Source organism: Anabrus simplex, chromosome 2 (genome assembly GCF_040414725.1).
Source record: "Anabrus simplex isolate iqAnaSimp1 chromosome 2, ASM4041472v1, whole genome shotgun sequence".
In the NCBI taxonomy this organism is placed as follows: domain Eukaryota; kingdom Metazoa; phylum Arthropoda; class Insecta; order Orthoptera; family Tettigoniidae; genus Anabrus; species Anabrus simplex.
In genome coordinates, this window is record NC_090266.1 from 199,666,973 (window position 1) to 199,684,201 (window position 17,229).

Below are 17,229 nucleotides of genomic sequence, written 5' to 3' on the forward strand. Positions count from 1 at the left end.
CGCAGTCCACTACACTGGGCGGGCTCAGTAGAATAACCTTGAGTACTTCTCCACAATAACATGTGCGCCGTGCACAACGAAATGTTCAAGTCAAACTACTATTCGGATCATTCACTCTACGAATTCCCGTGCGCTAATAATATATTTTAAAGTAGGCTAATCGCATTTGGAAATTAAACAGTAGAGATTTCTCCTGCACTGTAATAATAATAATAATAATAATAATAATAATAATAATAATAATAATAATAATAATAATAATAATAATAATAATAATAATTCTTCTTCTTTTCCTACCGCTTTTCCCCACACCTGTGGGGTCGCGGGTGCGATCTGTGTCGCACATGTGGATTTGGCCCTGTTTTACGGCCGGATGCCCTTCCTGACGCCAACCCTATATGGAGGGATGTAATCACTATTGCGTGTTTCTGTGGTGGTTGGTAGTGTAGTGTGTTGTGTGAATATGAAGAGGAGAGTGTTGGGATGGACACAAACACCCAGTCCCCGAGCCAGAAGAATTAATCAGAAGCGATTAAAATCCCCGACCCGGCCGGGAATCGAACCCGGGACCCTCTGAACCGAAGGTCAGTACGCTGACCATTCAGCCAACGAGTCGGACAATAATAATGATAATAATAATAATAATAATAATAATAATAATAATAATAATAATAATAATAATAATAATAATAATAATAATAATAATAATAATAATAGCTATTAGAAATTGAGAATAATTTTGTAAGAAATAACTCCCGAAATTTCTATCAGACCTTTAAGAATAACCTGAAAGGTTATCAATCCCGGAGCATTTGCTTCAGAGATGCAAATGGTAATATTGGCCTTAACAATGCCGAGAATTGTGAGATTCTGGCAAAACACTTCGAACACCTGCTGAACTGCCCTGAGCCAAATCATAAATTAGAATTTTCAGAAATTCAGGAAAATCTAGAAGCTGATTCACCTCCAACAGCGGAAGAAATAAAGGAAGCAATAAAAAATCTTAAAAATAACAAAGCTAGTGGGGAAGACTCCATAACAGCTGAACTATTAAAATGGGCTGAACCAAAAATTATAGAAGATCTACAAACAATCTTTGAAGAAATTTGGGAAACAGAAAAGATCCCAGAGGATTGGAAAGTGGCTCTAATACACCCATTACACAAGAAGGGTAACAAGCAGGATGTCAACAACTACAGAGGTATATCTCTCTTGCCAGTTGCTTACAAGATATTCTCAACAATACTACTAAATAGAGTAAAATCGACACTGGACAGTCAATTGGGTGAATATCAAGGTGGATTTAGAGAAGGAAGATCTTGCTCCGAACAGATTTTCAACCTGAAATCTATAATTCGACACAGATTAATAAACTCCAAAGACATAGTTGTAACATTTATTGACTTTAAAAAAGCCTTTGACTCTGTTGATAGGGAAACCCTAGATAAAGTAATCCGTGAATTTGGAGTTAAAACTAAATTGGCAAACCTAATTCGTGAAACACTTACAGACACTATCTCGAAAGTAAAATTTATGGGTGAAGTATCTCGACCTTTCAAAATAAATACAGGTGTCAGGCAGGGCGATGGTCTATCTCCACTCCTTTTCAATTGTGTCATGGAGAAAATTGTAAGAATTTGGAATGAAAAACTGAAAGAATCTAAAATATTGCCACTCATGCTGGGGAAGAAGAACAAAGGTGTTGCAATAAATTGCCTAGCATTTGCAGATGACTTTGCCATACTTTCAGAAAGCCTTACAGATGCAGCAATGCAAGTCAATCTCCTTGAAAAGACAGCCAACATGACAGGCTTGAGAATCTCTGCCGAGAAAACAAAATTTTTGACGAATATAAAAAGTGCCCCAAAGTTTTTAGCAACGGATATTGGTCGAATAGAAAAGGTAAAGAAATTCAAATATTTGGGTGAGACAATTCAAGAAAATGGTTTAGAAAAATCTGCTATAGAGGAGAGGATACAAAAGATGGAAAGAGCATACGGTATAACTAAGAATACTTACAACAAAAAGTGCTTATCAAGGAAACTTAAAATAAAGCACTACAACACAGTAGTGAAACCAGAATGCCTTTATGCCAGCGAATGTCTAGCACTGAACTACAAGCTTGATAAATTAGAAATATTAGAAAGAAGAATTATAAGGAAAATATTAGGTCCTCCAAGAATTGCAGAGTTTTGGAAATTAAGAAGTAACAATGAAATTTACCAGAACGTAGAAAACATATCAGAAACAATAAGAAAAAGGAGATTGCTATTTCTTGGACACATTTACAGAATGGATGACAATAGACTAACTAAACGAATCTTCAAGTACCTTTGGGAAAAGAAATCAACTACCACCTGGATTCAAGAAGTCAAGAAAGACCTGGAAAGGAACAACATACGAGAAGAAGAATTATTGGAAAGAAAGATTTTTAGGAAGAAAGTCTTACAAATGGAAGGATTCCAAGGGAGGAAGGAAAAGAAAACAGGCACAAAGTGGACTGAAGACAGGAAAAAGAAACACAGTGAAACAATGAAAGAATACTGGAAGAAAAGGAAAGAACAACTAAGGAGGAACAATTGAAATTGTAACGTGGTCCTTAGAAGGCCGGAACGCAAGAAGAAGAATAATAATAATAATAATAATAATAAATTGAAAACAAACAGAAACTTTTAAACTAATATTCGTTTGTAATTGACACCAAGTTAACTGAAAATGAATCTAAATAACACGAAGCATTTCATAGGACTTCATTCGCGTTTACCTCAAAATAAAATACAAACAGAAATGACGTGCAATATGCCAACAATAAAAACAAACCTGAACATAGCTTTTACTTAGTGTGCGTAGTTTATTGGGCATTGTTAATGGTGGTGGAATGGAATTACTGTGAATGAAAAGAAGAGTATCAGCAATTGTCTGGTTGTAGAAGAGAATGAAGCCCACCAAATTGAAATTTCTCTCTGAAGCTGAACTTGATGCTTGCATACATATTACTTTCTTACCGATCTGGTGAAATTTTGAATAGTTTTGTCCATTTGTTCTCCAATAGGACACTATATCCATCTTCTCCCATTCCACAATTTTGCTTTAAATATCTTTCCAGCTCATCTGTTGGAATAGGAGCATCATGAACGTCAATCCACAAAGAAAACTTCATTACTTTGGCAGGTTGTGGCATAGTTGTGGAGTCTAATGACACAGAAACATTAGAATGCTCGTCATTCAAGCACACCTCGTTCATTGTAAATTCTATATCTAATTATAAAAAGACCAAATCAGTCCAACTAATATAATAAAGAGAGAGCACGAATTGTGTTAGTTTGTGTATATCTGGAGGGTAATCTCAGAAACTACTGGACCGATTCTAAAACTCCTTTTACTAATGTGAATATACATTATCCCTGAGAGACATTGGCTGTATTTTATTTTCAAAACAATTCGAGGTGGGGGGAGACATAAAAATAATAGGCTAATATAGGCGAAATAACGAATTTGTCGTGCAAGGATAAGACTAAGCTCATTTTAAGCCCCTTGACACAAAGAACAAATCTCGGTAAGCCCTAGGGGCCCGAAAACCATGTTTTAAGGCCCTAAAATCGACCATTATGGAGATATTGGCACCACACTACCCCTGCTCTCGGAATCGGATAAGGAAATGAACTGCCGTAACCATGGCAACGCCAGCTCCAGGATTCTACAGCAGCGAGATTATGCATGTACATTTGGGCATAGCTGCCAACCAAAATTTGTACACAATCCCTGAGCATATGTACAATATATCTCGAAAACTTAACATGTTACAGACGTGAAGTGGTATTTATAATAAAAATAGACATGTATTATTTTGTTTTCGGAAAAGACACTTAATAAGAGGGGGGGAGGACTGAAATGTGGGCTGGCGAGAATTCTTAAGATGAGCATATCTACAGTATATCTCAAACACTTAACACGTTACAGATGTGAAAATTGATATTTTTAATATTTTAAAAATAAAAAACAGGTATTATTTTGTTTTTTGAAAAACCATTTAACGTGGGGGAGTGGGGGTGAAAAGGGGGGTGAATTAATCTTATTAGGGTACTGATATCTCAAAAACTAAAGTTGTTACAGACATAAAAATTGGTATTTAGAGTTTCCTTTAAGAAGAAAAAAATACGTATTCTTTTGGTTTTGGAAAATCCACTTAAGGGGGATGAAAGGACTGAAATATTAGTTGAATTATTTGTATGAGTATACTTATATCTAAAAAACCCAAAGATGTTGCAGACGTGAATATGGATATTTGAAATCACCTTTAAAAATAAAAATAAAAACAGTCATTTTTGGGGGTAAAATTAACCTCGGGGGGGGGGGGGGGGGGGGCGGCGTTGAAATAGGTCTTGCATTCTTTTCATGAGGATACAAATATCTCAAGAACTGAAGATGTTACAGTCGTGATGTTGGTATTTGGCAGCTCCTTTATCAATAACAACGTATTATTTTTGTTTTCGGAAAAACCACGTAAGGGACTGAAAAGAATTGAAAAAGCAGGTGAATTTTTAAAATGAGTACCGGTATATCTACAGTGTATGTCGTCCGACTCGTTTGCTGAATGGTCAGCATACTGGCCTCCGGTTCAGACGGTCCCGGTTCGATTCCCGGCCGGGTCGGGGATTTTAACCTTCATTGGTTAATTCCAATGGCCCGGGGGCTGGGTGTTTGTGCTATCCCCTATATATCTGCAACTCACACACCATACATAACACTATCCTCCACCACAATAACATGCAGTTACCTACACATGGCAGATGCCGCCCACCCTCATCGGAGGGTCAGCCTTGCAAGGGCTGCAACCGGCTAGAAATAGCCGCACAAAATTATTATTATTATTATTATTATTACAATGTATGTCAAAAACTTTACGTATTACAGACATGCAACTTGGTACTTGGAATGTCCTTTAAAAATATATTTTTTTTTTTTTTTGCTAGGGGCTTTACGTCGCACCGACACAGATAGGTCTTATGGCGACGATGGGATAGGAAAGGCCTAGGAGTTGGAAGGAAGCGGCCGTGGCCTTAATTAAGGTTCAGCCCCAGCATTTGCCTGGTGTGAAAATGGGAAACCACGGAAAACCATTTTCAGGGCTGCCGATAGTGGGATTCGAACCTACTATCTCCCGGATGCAAGCTCACAGCCGCGCGCCTCTACACGCACACCCAACTCGCCCGGTCCTTTAAAAATAAACAAACATGTCACTCTTTTTTGTTTTCGGAAAATCCACGTAGGTGGGGGTGGAGGAAGGGCTGATAAAGGGGTTGAATTCTTTTTGTGCGGATACATGTATCTCAAAACCTGAAGATGTTACAGATGTGAAAATATGTATTTGTAATCTCTTTTAAAAATAAAGAAACTTTTTTTTTTTTTCCTTGAGAGAAGACGTTCTCACGTGTACAGTTCTATGTCGCATGGTCATCTCAGCCCCCAAAGGCAATACCACACACTTGGTTTACAAAGAGTTTCTGGGGTAAATGAAACTCAATTTTTCAGTGATGTTTTATACTTCAGGGATTTTCAGATAATGTCTTAGTACAGTACCGAGGAATGATTACTTTTATCAAATTACGAAATCCACGCAAGAAGCCGCGGGTAACTGCTATTGTGTACATAAAGTTCACTGCAGATCGTACAGCACACAAAATTAACGTCTTTCCCATCACCGTCAACTGCAAGCTTGAACAAATACGACTTTTAAGTTTAGGGTCCAGTTCAGAAGTCTTGTATTGTGCGGTTTTTAGTTCGTTTGTTCCTTCTTTTTTTTTTTTTACCTCACGATTTTTTGCCACGGTTTCCTTTCTTTTGGAACTACAGTCCACACTCGTTTCCGATAACAGGATAGACAGAAAAGTCAAACTGAAAACCACAGCAAATTTGATCGGCTCCACTCGACCGTAATGCAACGCACTCCGCTGACACGCAAGTACACTGTACACATTGAAGCAGTCCGCCCATAGAACTACCACAGCGCTGTCCTTGGCTCACCGCGTACGAATGACATAGCGGTGGCCCAGACCGGCCCATGCGGTGACGTCACAGGCTTCTTATTATGTTCGAGCCTTTCAAAGCCCATTGCAGCCTACTGCCGAAGCAGCTCATGGGCTGTGCCTCTCTGCAGGACTCTCCCCCATGCACCCAATGGAGTAAGTGTTTCAACTATGTGACTTTCTTAATATTTTAAAACACTTCAGCGTTAAAACACACTACTAACAACTTCAATTGCAATATTTTTCCACTTATTTAAGACACTGCTGCCGCCCGAGGAAATAGCCAAATTACTTCACAAACAGTCAGAGGAAGACAACATGGACAGTGCAGATCAGATGAAAAATATGAAGTCAGCACCAGAAGTGACCATGAGACAGAATTTGAAGAGGAAGGTCTCCCTTCGTAAAAAGAACCCTGCTGCATTTCTGGTATCAACAATGCACGAACCACCAGAAATTTATTCTGAGAATGGGAAACCTGTGATAATAATGGATTATAATATGACCAACTGAGGAATAGACATGATAGACCAAATGAGCAATATTTACAGTGTTTCACACATTACAAGGTGATGGCCTATGGTAGGGTGTTTTACTCATTGTAGAATGTAACTGTTATAAAAGATCAAGTTCTCTACTGTTCAAATCTTTGAATTCTATGGTAAACAGAAGAAATTTCCTGAAATTATTGTCTTTAACTGCTACGAAACTGAACCTCAAAGAAAGAGCAACCATAAAATCACTGCCATCCAATGTCAGAGCATTCCTCGACATATATTGTAGACCTGCAGTAGATGAAGTAAGCCCCGTTGAACCAGTGAAGAAGAAACGTGAAGGATGCTGCACGTGTGGTCAAGCAAAAGACATTTGTACTACCATTCCGTGTTCTTTTGGCAAACTGTTCGCTTGTAAGAAACATGTAAAAGTTACGTACACCTGTGATTCTAGCAACGACTAAGTAGAAAATTAATACTTATCCAAAACTTAGTTTGTGGTTTGATAGATTGAACAGAGAACATTGTAACTTGCGCTGTGCATATATATTGGCAGTTGCTTGTGTGAAACAGATCATCTTCATCGAAAAGGTTTCAAGCATGCAAATATCTCTAGTTGTTGCATTTTCACTTGCTACAGGGTAAAATTTGCAATTATTAGTGATGTGGGTAAATAAAATTTTGGTGAAAATGATTTATTTCCCATTATTACAGTATGTGATGTTAAGGTGAGAGGTATAAAATACACCATGCACCCGATCATGTATAACTTTTACGCACGCGTGCTGGAGAGTTAATGATTTTGTGTCCTAGTCTTACATTTCGTGCTTTACCTGATTTTGCTCTATTACATTCCATCCCTTTAGTTTTTTATTTGCATTTTGTACTCAGTTTTCAAAACTGTAACCATTCAATTCAACACCTCTTTTAAACTTTCTGTTGATTCAAATAAGATATCAGCATATACAAGTTTTAACTGCATCTCCCTAACAATGACTCCTTTCCCACATTCCTCCTCGATTTTCTTCATTGCCTGCTCTACATATACATTATAAAGTAGAGGGAACAGACTATACCCATGCCTTACTCTCTGGTGGATTGTCGCTTTCCTTTTGTATGCCTCCATTCCGATCACTGCAGTTTTTCTTTCGTGCAGATTATAAATAATAAATAGAGAATAGTGTCCAGACACATCTGGGGAGGACAGTGCTTTTGTAAAGAAACTGGACTACGACAAGAAAGTGTACTCTCACCACTGTTATTCATAATGGTTATGGACAAAATTGTGAAGAAGACATAGGTAAAATATGGGGACAAACAACTGAAGGCAATGCTGTCTGCAGATGACTGTGTTGAGGTGTAGAGCCAACAGAGAGGAAGTACATGGGCAACTCTACATGCTGAGTGAGATTATTGAAAATTATGGAATAACAATCAGCATAGAAAAGAGTGAGACAATGGTGCTGACTAGAGGAGAAAGGGAAGGGAAAGGAATTAAAAAAATATAGAGATAAAACCATAAAATTATGGAGAGCTTCAAGTGCCAGGGAAGTGACCTTATGCAGGATGTAGGGCTGGACATGGAGATCAGTAAGAGGATTGAACAGGAAAATGCATTCTACCAGAGTATGAGAAACCTGGTGAGAAGGAAGGAAGTACCACCACCACCACCACCACCACCATCATCGTCGTCATTTTCATTTCCCCTTGTCCAGCTCCTGTCAGGTCGGGGTGTTGATGGCACTTCCCCACCGTTGCCTCTCCTTCCCCCACTCCTCTTCAGTAATTGTAGACCAGTCCAGTCTTCTTTTTCTTATACTGTTCTCAGCACAGTCCACCCATCTTGCACTGGGCTTCCCTCCTGCCCTCTTTCCTTCTATCTTAGTCTCCAACACTTGTTTTGGTAACCTTCCATCCTCCATCCTCAAAACATGTCCAAACCATCTCAATTTATTATTCTCAATCCTATCACTCAGTTTTTCTATTCCTATCTCTTTTCTGCTCTGAACATTTCTTACTCTGTCTCTCCTTGTCTTCCCTACCATACTCCTTGGAACTTCATCTCAGTTCATCTCAATGGCCTGAATTTTGCTTTCATTTCTTGCTGTCAAATTCAAAGTCTCTGATGCATACGTTAATATAGGGGTATAGTACATCTTGTAAATTATCTCTTTTGATTTCATAGGATCTTCTCTGTTCCACACCAGGTTCCTTACATTCTGATAGAACGTATTTCCCACTTGTACCCTTCTGCTGATCCCCTTATCTAACCTTGCATTATTTCACTTCCTAAACATTTGAAGTATTCAACAACCTCAAGGTTTTGTCCCCTGATACTAACGATTCCTTTTCCTTCCCTTTATCCTCTTGTCGTCACCACTGTTTTGGTCTTCTCCACAATGATTTTCATACCATATTTCTCAATATTGTCATTTAAAGTCTCTAGTTGGACTTGCACTTCTGCATTGATGTCTCCCAAAATATTATGTGATCTGCAAAACAACAATATTTTCATATCCCCTTCGTATCTTGCCTTTGCATCCTTTAGAATTTCATCCATAACCATTATAAACATAAGTGGAGACAATAAACTTCCCTGTTTTAGTCGAGTTTTGTTTCTAAACCAATCTGTTCTCCCCAGTCTGGACACAACTGGAACAATTCTTATACATTGCTTTCACTAGTTCCCTTGATTGCCTTCCACATCCTCTTCTTTCCAGGGTTTCCTACACCTTTTTCTCTATTAACACTATTATATGCCTTCTGTAGATCAAGGAATATCACCAGCTCTTTCTCATATTCCCATTGTTTTTCCACCAGTAAACTCAAGATAAATATAGGGTCTATCGTTGACCTGTCCTGTCGAAATCTATACCGCTCTTCTTCTAAATTTCTTTCCGCTCTTCCTCCTTTCTATTATCTTCTCCAATATTTTGGCTACTTGTGACGACAGTGTAATTCCTCTATAATTGTCACATACCATCCTGTCATCTTTCTTAAATACTGGTATTATTACACCTTCACACCAATCATCAGGTATTTGCTTTTTTCCTCCATATACATCTTAGCAGCCTATTATAACCAATGTAGGCCAATAGGTCATGCTGCCTTTATCATTTCCACACCTATTTCATGCATCCCAGCTGCTTTTCCTGTTTTAATTTGTTTAACAGCCATTTCCACCTCTGCCATTGCGGTATCACTCTCCATTTCTGGATCATCTTCATTCACCACTATACGCTCTTCCACATCATTTCTCACATTCAGGAGTTTATTGAAATTATCTTTTCACCTATTCTCTTTATCTCCTCTGAGTCTGTTTTTACATTTCCTATTTCTTCCTTCACTTGTTTTATGTAGATTTTTTCTTTTCTTTCCTTTTTTATCAATCCATACAACATCCTTTTACCACCATTTACATTCTTTACCAACTCTTGTGTGAATCTCTCTCAACATTTTTTCTTTTCCTCACTTACCACTTTTTTAAACTTACTTTTAATTTCCTGATACTTAATCTTACTTCCTTCTTTCCTATCTATTCCATTCTTGCCATGCTTTCTTCTTTTGTTCAACAATTTCCTTCACCTTTTCATTTGACCACTTCACTCTCTGATATAGATGTTGATTCCCATTGGGAACCCGAAATATTTGTCCCGAATGAGTAAATTTACAATACCAATACAAATGGTCTGTTATTGGACATTACAAATTTTTGCAGAAGTTCTGCCACAAATCATCTGTGCACAGCTTACGAACATGGTTTTAAATTTGGTCAATTCTTCTTCTACACTTTCTATTTCTGGTATAAGGATGTGCTGTTTTAATTCCTCCTGAAATTTCTCCTGTGTTCTTTTATTTTCCAATTTCCATACTTTCATTTCCTTCTGCCTTATTTCTTTTACTCTCACAATTTTACCACCACTACTCTGTGGTCTCCATCAAATGCCTCAGCTGGTAGTGCTGTAATATCCACTAACTGTTTACGATTTATTTTCTCAAACAAAAAATAATCAAAAACCGTTTTTGTCCTTTTATCCCAGCCATCTCTAGTGATCTTTCTACTATTCTTCTTTCTAAACCAAGTATTACCCACAATCATTCCATTTCTCTCACAAAAATCAATCAACTTACCTCCCTCACTGTTTCTTTCTCCATATCCAAACAGACCAATCACTTCTTCTTTACCAATTCATTTCCAACCTGCAATTGAGGTCTCCCATGACTATCCCTTCTACATTGGTGATTACTTCCTCCAGTGTCTCCAAGAATTCTACTATATTTTCTTCATCACTGTTTCCAGTTTGTGGTACATAAACTTGGATGAAATTTTTCACTCCTCCTTCCGTCCTCAGCCATACTCTGATTATTCTATCACTAACGTAGTCCACCCTATCCACATTTTCATCCAGGATGTTGTTAACAATCACTCCTACTCCATTCTTTGCCACACCTCTTCCACTCCAGTATAGGGTGTACCCTCTACTCATCCTCCTCACTCCCTTTCCCCTCCACTTGACCTCACTCAGTCCCATCATTGCAACATTCTCCCTCCCCATAAAATCGATCACGCTTCTGATTTTCATGTCAGGGTCATAAAATGTATTATTCCCACCTTCATAGTATTAAATGCTGGTTGCCCACTTATCACAGCTCCCCCGGCACAAGAACTGCGCATCACTTTTAGCAGGCTACACCCTAACATTTTCTGAGGCTGATAATTACCATCACTTATTTTACGCTATTGTTACTGCGGGGTCACCACTCCCAAAGGCATTTTAGAGCTACTGCCGGCAATTATTCAGACCACCCCTTACATGGAGAACACACTCCCTTGCAGCTGTCTTTAACATGGGAAATAAATGCTGCTGATGAACAGTGTATTTGTACAGTGTATTCATACTACTGCTTGAGTACTGGGATGCCTCTTCCACAATCTCCCCCGTTCCAAAGTCCATCTTCTCCGCTGTAGATTCTGTTGAGGTCTTCGCTTGTAACCCTGACCTGGGACCCTTACCAGATGCTACACACCAGGTCAATGTGCTCTGGGACTCACATAGGCAGGGGCACTACTCCCTGGGCAGGGCTGCCCCTAAAGAGGGTCCCTACCTGTACTAATGCAGTGTAAAGAGGTGATGTGTAAAATGTACTACTGCCCAATACTGACATATGCAGCAAAGACCTGGACACTGACAGAAAGACAGGAGAATAAAATCCATGCTAATGAAATGAAATTTGTAAGATGTAGGAAAGCCAAGAAAGGACAGAGTAAGAAATGAGGAGATCAGGAAGGAAATTGGAGTGGAAAACATTTTTCGACAGAATGGAGAGGGATGAACATAGATGGTTTGGACATGTTACGCGGATGGAAGAGGGAAGGATGGCAAAGCGGATGATGGAGACCCACATAGAAGGAGGTATGTCAAGAGGGAGTCCGAGACTAAGGTGACTGAAAATTATCAAGAATAGTATAATTAGAAGAAACTTGGTTTGGAATACAGTTAAGGAGAAACAATGGTGGCTGCACAGAAAAAGACTGAAAGGTGCCATAAACATCCTGACCTGGCAGGAGCTGGACATGGGATGATGATGATGATGATGATGTAAATGACTCCTTGCTCCATGTACTTAGTTCCAATCACTGAGCGAGTGGCTGAGCAGTTTGGATTATATAGCTGTCGGCTTATGATCGGGAGGCAGTGGGTTCAAACCCCACTGTTGGCAGCCGCAAACATGGTTTCCTGTGGTTTCCCATTTTCACATAAGGCAAATGCGGGGTCTGTACCCTAATTAAGGCCACAGCCGCTTCCTTCCCTCTCCTAGCCCTTTCCTATCCCACTGTCGTCATATGACCTGTGAGTTGCCGGTGCGATGTAAAGGAAACTGTAAAAAAATCCAATCCTATTAAGAATTCGATAAGCTGTCTACATTTTTAAAAGCCTCTTCTAAATCTACAAATTCCAGAAACATGGCCTTGTTCTTTCTTATTTGCTTTTCTAATATCAACTGTAAGATTACGATTACCTTACAAATTCCTAAATTCTTCCCAAAACCAAACCGGTCTCCCCTCAATTCTTTGTCAATTTCAATTTCTTTCCTTACTTTTATAAATAACCCTCAAAATTATTTTACATGCATTAAATACAAGGCTAATAGTTGTTGTTGGTTCCTGCTTCCTTAGGTATCGGAATAATTACATTCTCCTTAAATTCAGTGGGTACTTGGCCTGTCTCGTGCATCTTACATATTAAGCAAAATAGCCAAGACATTTCTGTTTTTCCCTATGCCACCAGCAGCTCTGATGGAATGTAATCACTTCCAGGAGCTTTGTTTCTGCTTAGATCCTTCAGAGCCTTTTCAATTCAGATCTCAGTATGCAAAGTAAAACCAGTTTCTTTGAAACAAAGTAAGGCATGAAAGATTCTTTTATAATACTCACCATTGTAACAGCTGGTTCTAATAGCTTATCACCGGGTACATCTACCCATGTCATTTCAAGAGCTCCAGGATGGCCGGGTGAACATGGAGTCAACAAATCATCTATTATAACATTTGGATCAGAGCGAGAAGGACCCTGAACCCGCCTGAAGTGAGTAGCCATCTGAACCTTGCGAACTGGCTGCATGAGGGCATCACGCACGACAATGCTAATGTCAGCACCAGAAAACCTGGAGTAAATAGAGTAAATAGAGAGATGGATGATCTGCCTAGTCAATACTATGTATTATTATGGTCAGGATTATTAATAGATGAAATTTTAGCAAAATTTACAACAATAAAACTTTACAAAAGTCCACAATTCTCATCAAAATGTCTATGATAAAATAAAAAGGAACCTTACCCTTCTGTTTTCTTAGCTAGTTCTCTAAGATCTTCTTCTGTAAGTGTGTGTGGGGTGTTCCCAAGATGTGATTTGAACATCAGTAGTCTGGCATGCTCTTCAGGCAATGGAATATAAATTCGCTTCTCAAATCGCCTACGAATGGCAGCATCCAACACCCATGGAATATTTGTGGCCCCCAAAACCAATATACCATCACTGTCTTTTCCAACTCCTGTTGATAATAAATATAGATATAAAACAGAAGTAACTGCTCATTCTTGTCCTCCACAATATATACGAATATCAAGATACACAAGCACGTTTGAAGATATCGTTCATGATGGCTTCTGTAGGGTATTTTTGTTCAAATTACCAAAATAGCTGTTAAATATTGAATTGATAGAATTGCTTAATCTGATTTAGACACAGAACTTAACAGGAGCTTTCAAAGCGTAAAGAGAACATTTCAAGAAAAAAATGAAAGGGGTAGAAAATAAACAAGCTATAAAACTAAAGAGAGACTACAATAATCATCAGTAATTTCAACAACACTCCTGGTCATAACATTCAGAATAAAAGTACAATAGTGAAATGCACTGCAGGATTCAAATACAAACAGATATTTTCTTCCTTTAAAATGGTCATAAGCTGCAGTGGTTTATCAATTAATGCTTTAATTTCCAGATTCGGAAGCTTGAAGTTTGATCCTCCTTAGTGGAATGTATTTTTAATTTCCTCTTACTTTTCAGGTGGCTCCCAGTGGAGTCAGTCAGCTGAAGTATGAGTACTTATTCAAGAGCTAGTAAGATTTTAAGTCCCATTAATCTTAAAAGGCAAGGGACCTACAGTTTTTATGCCCAACCACGAGTACCTTACACAGGTTAAAGGCCAAATGGCACAGATCTGACCACAAGATGGCTTTTTAACAGAGGTACAAAAAATGCAGAGTCTTAGCCTCCATATTTACAACTGACCAATTGGTCAGGAGATGTACTTTATCTTACCATAGAAGTGGTCACTTCAGAATTACATCTAGATGGTTGCGCAGTGTACATACAGCAGGGTATTAACAGGCAATTTCAAAAGGAGGGTTGATCAATGGTGGAGAGTAAGCTGGATGAAAACGAATGTGGTTTCAGACCAAAGAGAAGCTTGCAGGATCAGATTTTCAGTATGTGTCAAGTAACTGAAAAATGTTACAAGAGAAATACACACTGGTGTTTATGTTTCATAGATCTAGAGAAAGCATATGACAGTACTACGGTAAAATATGTTAGGTGTACAAAGTTCTTGGTTCAAAGTAGTTACAGAGTTTGGACAAGGCTGTAATATTTCAACTTTGTTGTTCATAGTATTCATAGTTAATTTACTGAAAGCTATAAAATGGCAGGGAGGGATTCAGTTAGGTGGAAATACACTATGCACTTTGACCTATGCCGACAACTTTGTCTTAAGGAGACACTCCGGAGTTAAAATCTGTATTTTGTTCATTTTTGTGATTTTTTTTTATGACTGAAATTGAAAGGATTGAGTTTCTTTTTTCTTGTCACAAAGTTATTCCACCAAATTCAAAAAATTTATAACTGTAATAATGCTTTGTTTGCCAACTGTAATTTTACATTTAAATCCCTTTTTTCTCCCATAATATTCTGCCAAATGTAACAAATTGTATGGTATGTGTATAACAGCTATATTAAGAAACCTGCGTATGGTATTTTTGATTGCAGAATTTTTTGTAGTAGTAGGGATTTTTAAGTCCAAAATTTTAGAACGTAAAAATTACACAAAATTTAGTACGATATATCTCCTTATATAAATTATGTACAGAAAAATCGACACGTAGTGCTTTTAAAAGATTTACAAATTTACATTAACATATTAATTAAATTTCATGAAAGAAATGGAATTACAAATTTCAAAAGAAAAAATATATTTTGGAAAAACGATTAATTGTATATGAAAGAAATGTTCATGATATCTCTACTTTCATGTAGGTGACATTCCCACAAAGTTTTGTGAAAATCCATGCATTAGGTAAAAATATATTTTCATCTCCGTAGTGTTTCCTTAATGACAGACTGTGTTGAAAGCCTGCAATCTAATATCTTGAAGCTTGAAAAGAGATGCAGTGAGAATGAAATGAAAATTAACATTTCAAAGACTGAAGTGATGTCAGTAGAGAAGAAAGCTAAGAGGACTGATCAATCAATCAATCAATCAATCAATCAATCAATCAATCAATCAATCAATCAATCAATCAATCAATCAATCAATCAATCAATCAATCAATCAATCAATCAATCAACCACTACTGATGTACATTTAGGGCAGCCGCCCAGGTGGCAGATTCCCTATCTGTTGTTTTCCTAGCCTTTTCTTAAATGATTGTCAGGTCAGGAATATAAAACTGGAACAGGTGAATCATTTCAAGTGTTTAGGATGTGTATTCTGAGACTGTAGTACCGTATTTACTCACGTATTAGACCCCTTTTTTCTCCAGTTTTACAGCCAAAAAAAGTAAAGGAGGGTCCAATGTGCGATAACCTCAAATTTTGTGCATGACTTCTAGGCTATCAAGAGCTATAAAATATACATGTAACCATTCTACACTGTTCTTTAAAAAAACCTATGAACGTATATGAGTTATACTGGCTATTTTCGTTGGAAGGCAGTATTTCTAAATGTAAAAACTCAATAAATGGTGAACACGACCTTTAGGCCTACATACAAAGTAAATATAATCCGTTTTAGTTGCTCATATCACATCATTCAGTTCATCTCATTAATTCCTCCAATGAGGTCGACATCAGGTAGGGCATACGGCAGAGCCGTCTACATTTTACAAGCCAGAGTCATGTAAGTTTGGCAATGTCCAGTTGAGGCCAAGGCGAAAGCGCGGGAACTATCTGTGTATGTTAATGTGTAGTGAACTTCGTGTTGTGTTTATTTGTATTTTTCATGGATATGTTCGAGTATATGTAACAAGGTAGGTGACTGAGTAACATGCGTAGAACCTATTATCGAAATACGTGAAGGCGTGCCTGAATTTGGGTTATTAATAACACGTTTCATGTATTTGCAGATGCCCAGAAAATGTTGTATTCCTATGTGTCGTAGCAAAAATGACATCAAAAAGGACGGTTATGTTACCTCATTTAGGTTTCCTTCAGATGAGGAATTACAACAAAAATGGATTTGTCAAGTTAAGCGCGATAATTGGGAACCTGGGAAGGAATCAGTCGTGTGTATAAAACGTTTCACAGATGATAGTTTTTCAAAAGGGGAAACATTTAGTGATAGTAAAGGCAATATAACTATACAACCACCTAAAACTAATGAGCTTCTTTCTAATGCATGCCCAACTATTTTCCCAAATTTGTCCAAATATTTGTCATTAAAGAGTGTGAAAAGAAAAGATCCTGAGGATAGGAGACTGGAAATTGAGAGTAGGGTAAACAAGAGAGAAACAGATTTGGAGGAATCAAAGCTTCAAGATGACTTAATATCTGACTTTAATCATTTAAAATCCATTCTTTATACCAAAATTGACATGTCAGTATGGCAGATCAGTATCTGTAATGAATTTCTTTGCATAAACAGATTAAATCTCGATGATTTGCCAAATGGAAGTAATTTACTCAAAATTCACCAGGATATGAATGTGACTGTATATGTTAATAGTTATCAGGTGTCAGACAAAGATATTAAATGTTTAGCTGATGGTAAAATCTCCAAGTGGTCGCAGCTAAATGAGTATTTATTAAATTATACCGGAGCCACTGCTAGTAGCGTTAGTGTTGAATGTGTACAAAGTAATGTTCTTAAAATGCTTGACAAGCTCATAGAGTTTTGTGAGGTTAGCAGTGAAGGCACAGACTTCTCACCTAAC

General features: G+C 37.8%; 1 protein-coding gene across 1 annotated transcript in view; it reads right to left on the bottom strand.

Annotated features, from left to right (window-relative positions):
* The window catches only part of LOC136864007 (vacuolar protein sorting-associated protein 4), a 212,515-nt gene that overhangs the window by 25,496 nt on the left and 169,790 nt on the right, over positions 1–17,229 (bottom strand). Inside the window, exons 7-8 of the mRNA XM_067140502.2 lie at positions 13,359–13,572; positions 12,957–13,185 (exon numbers count right to left, since the gene is read on the bottom strand). Coding sequence (XP_066996603.2) covers positions 12,957–13,185; positions 13,359–13,572 — 443 coding nt within the window. The remainder of the gene's footprint in view (positions 1–12,956; positions 13,186–13,358; positions 13,573–17,229) is intronic.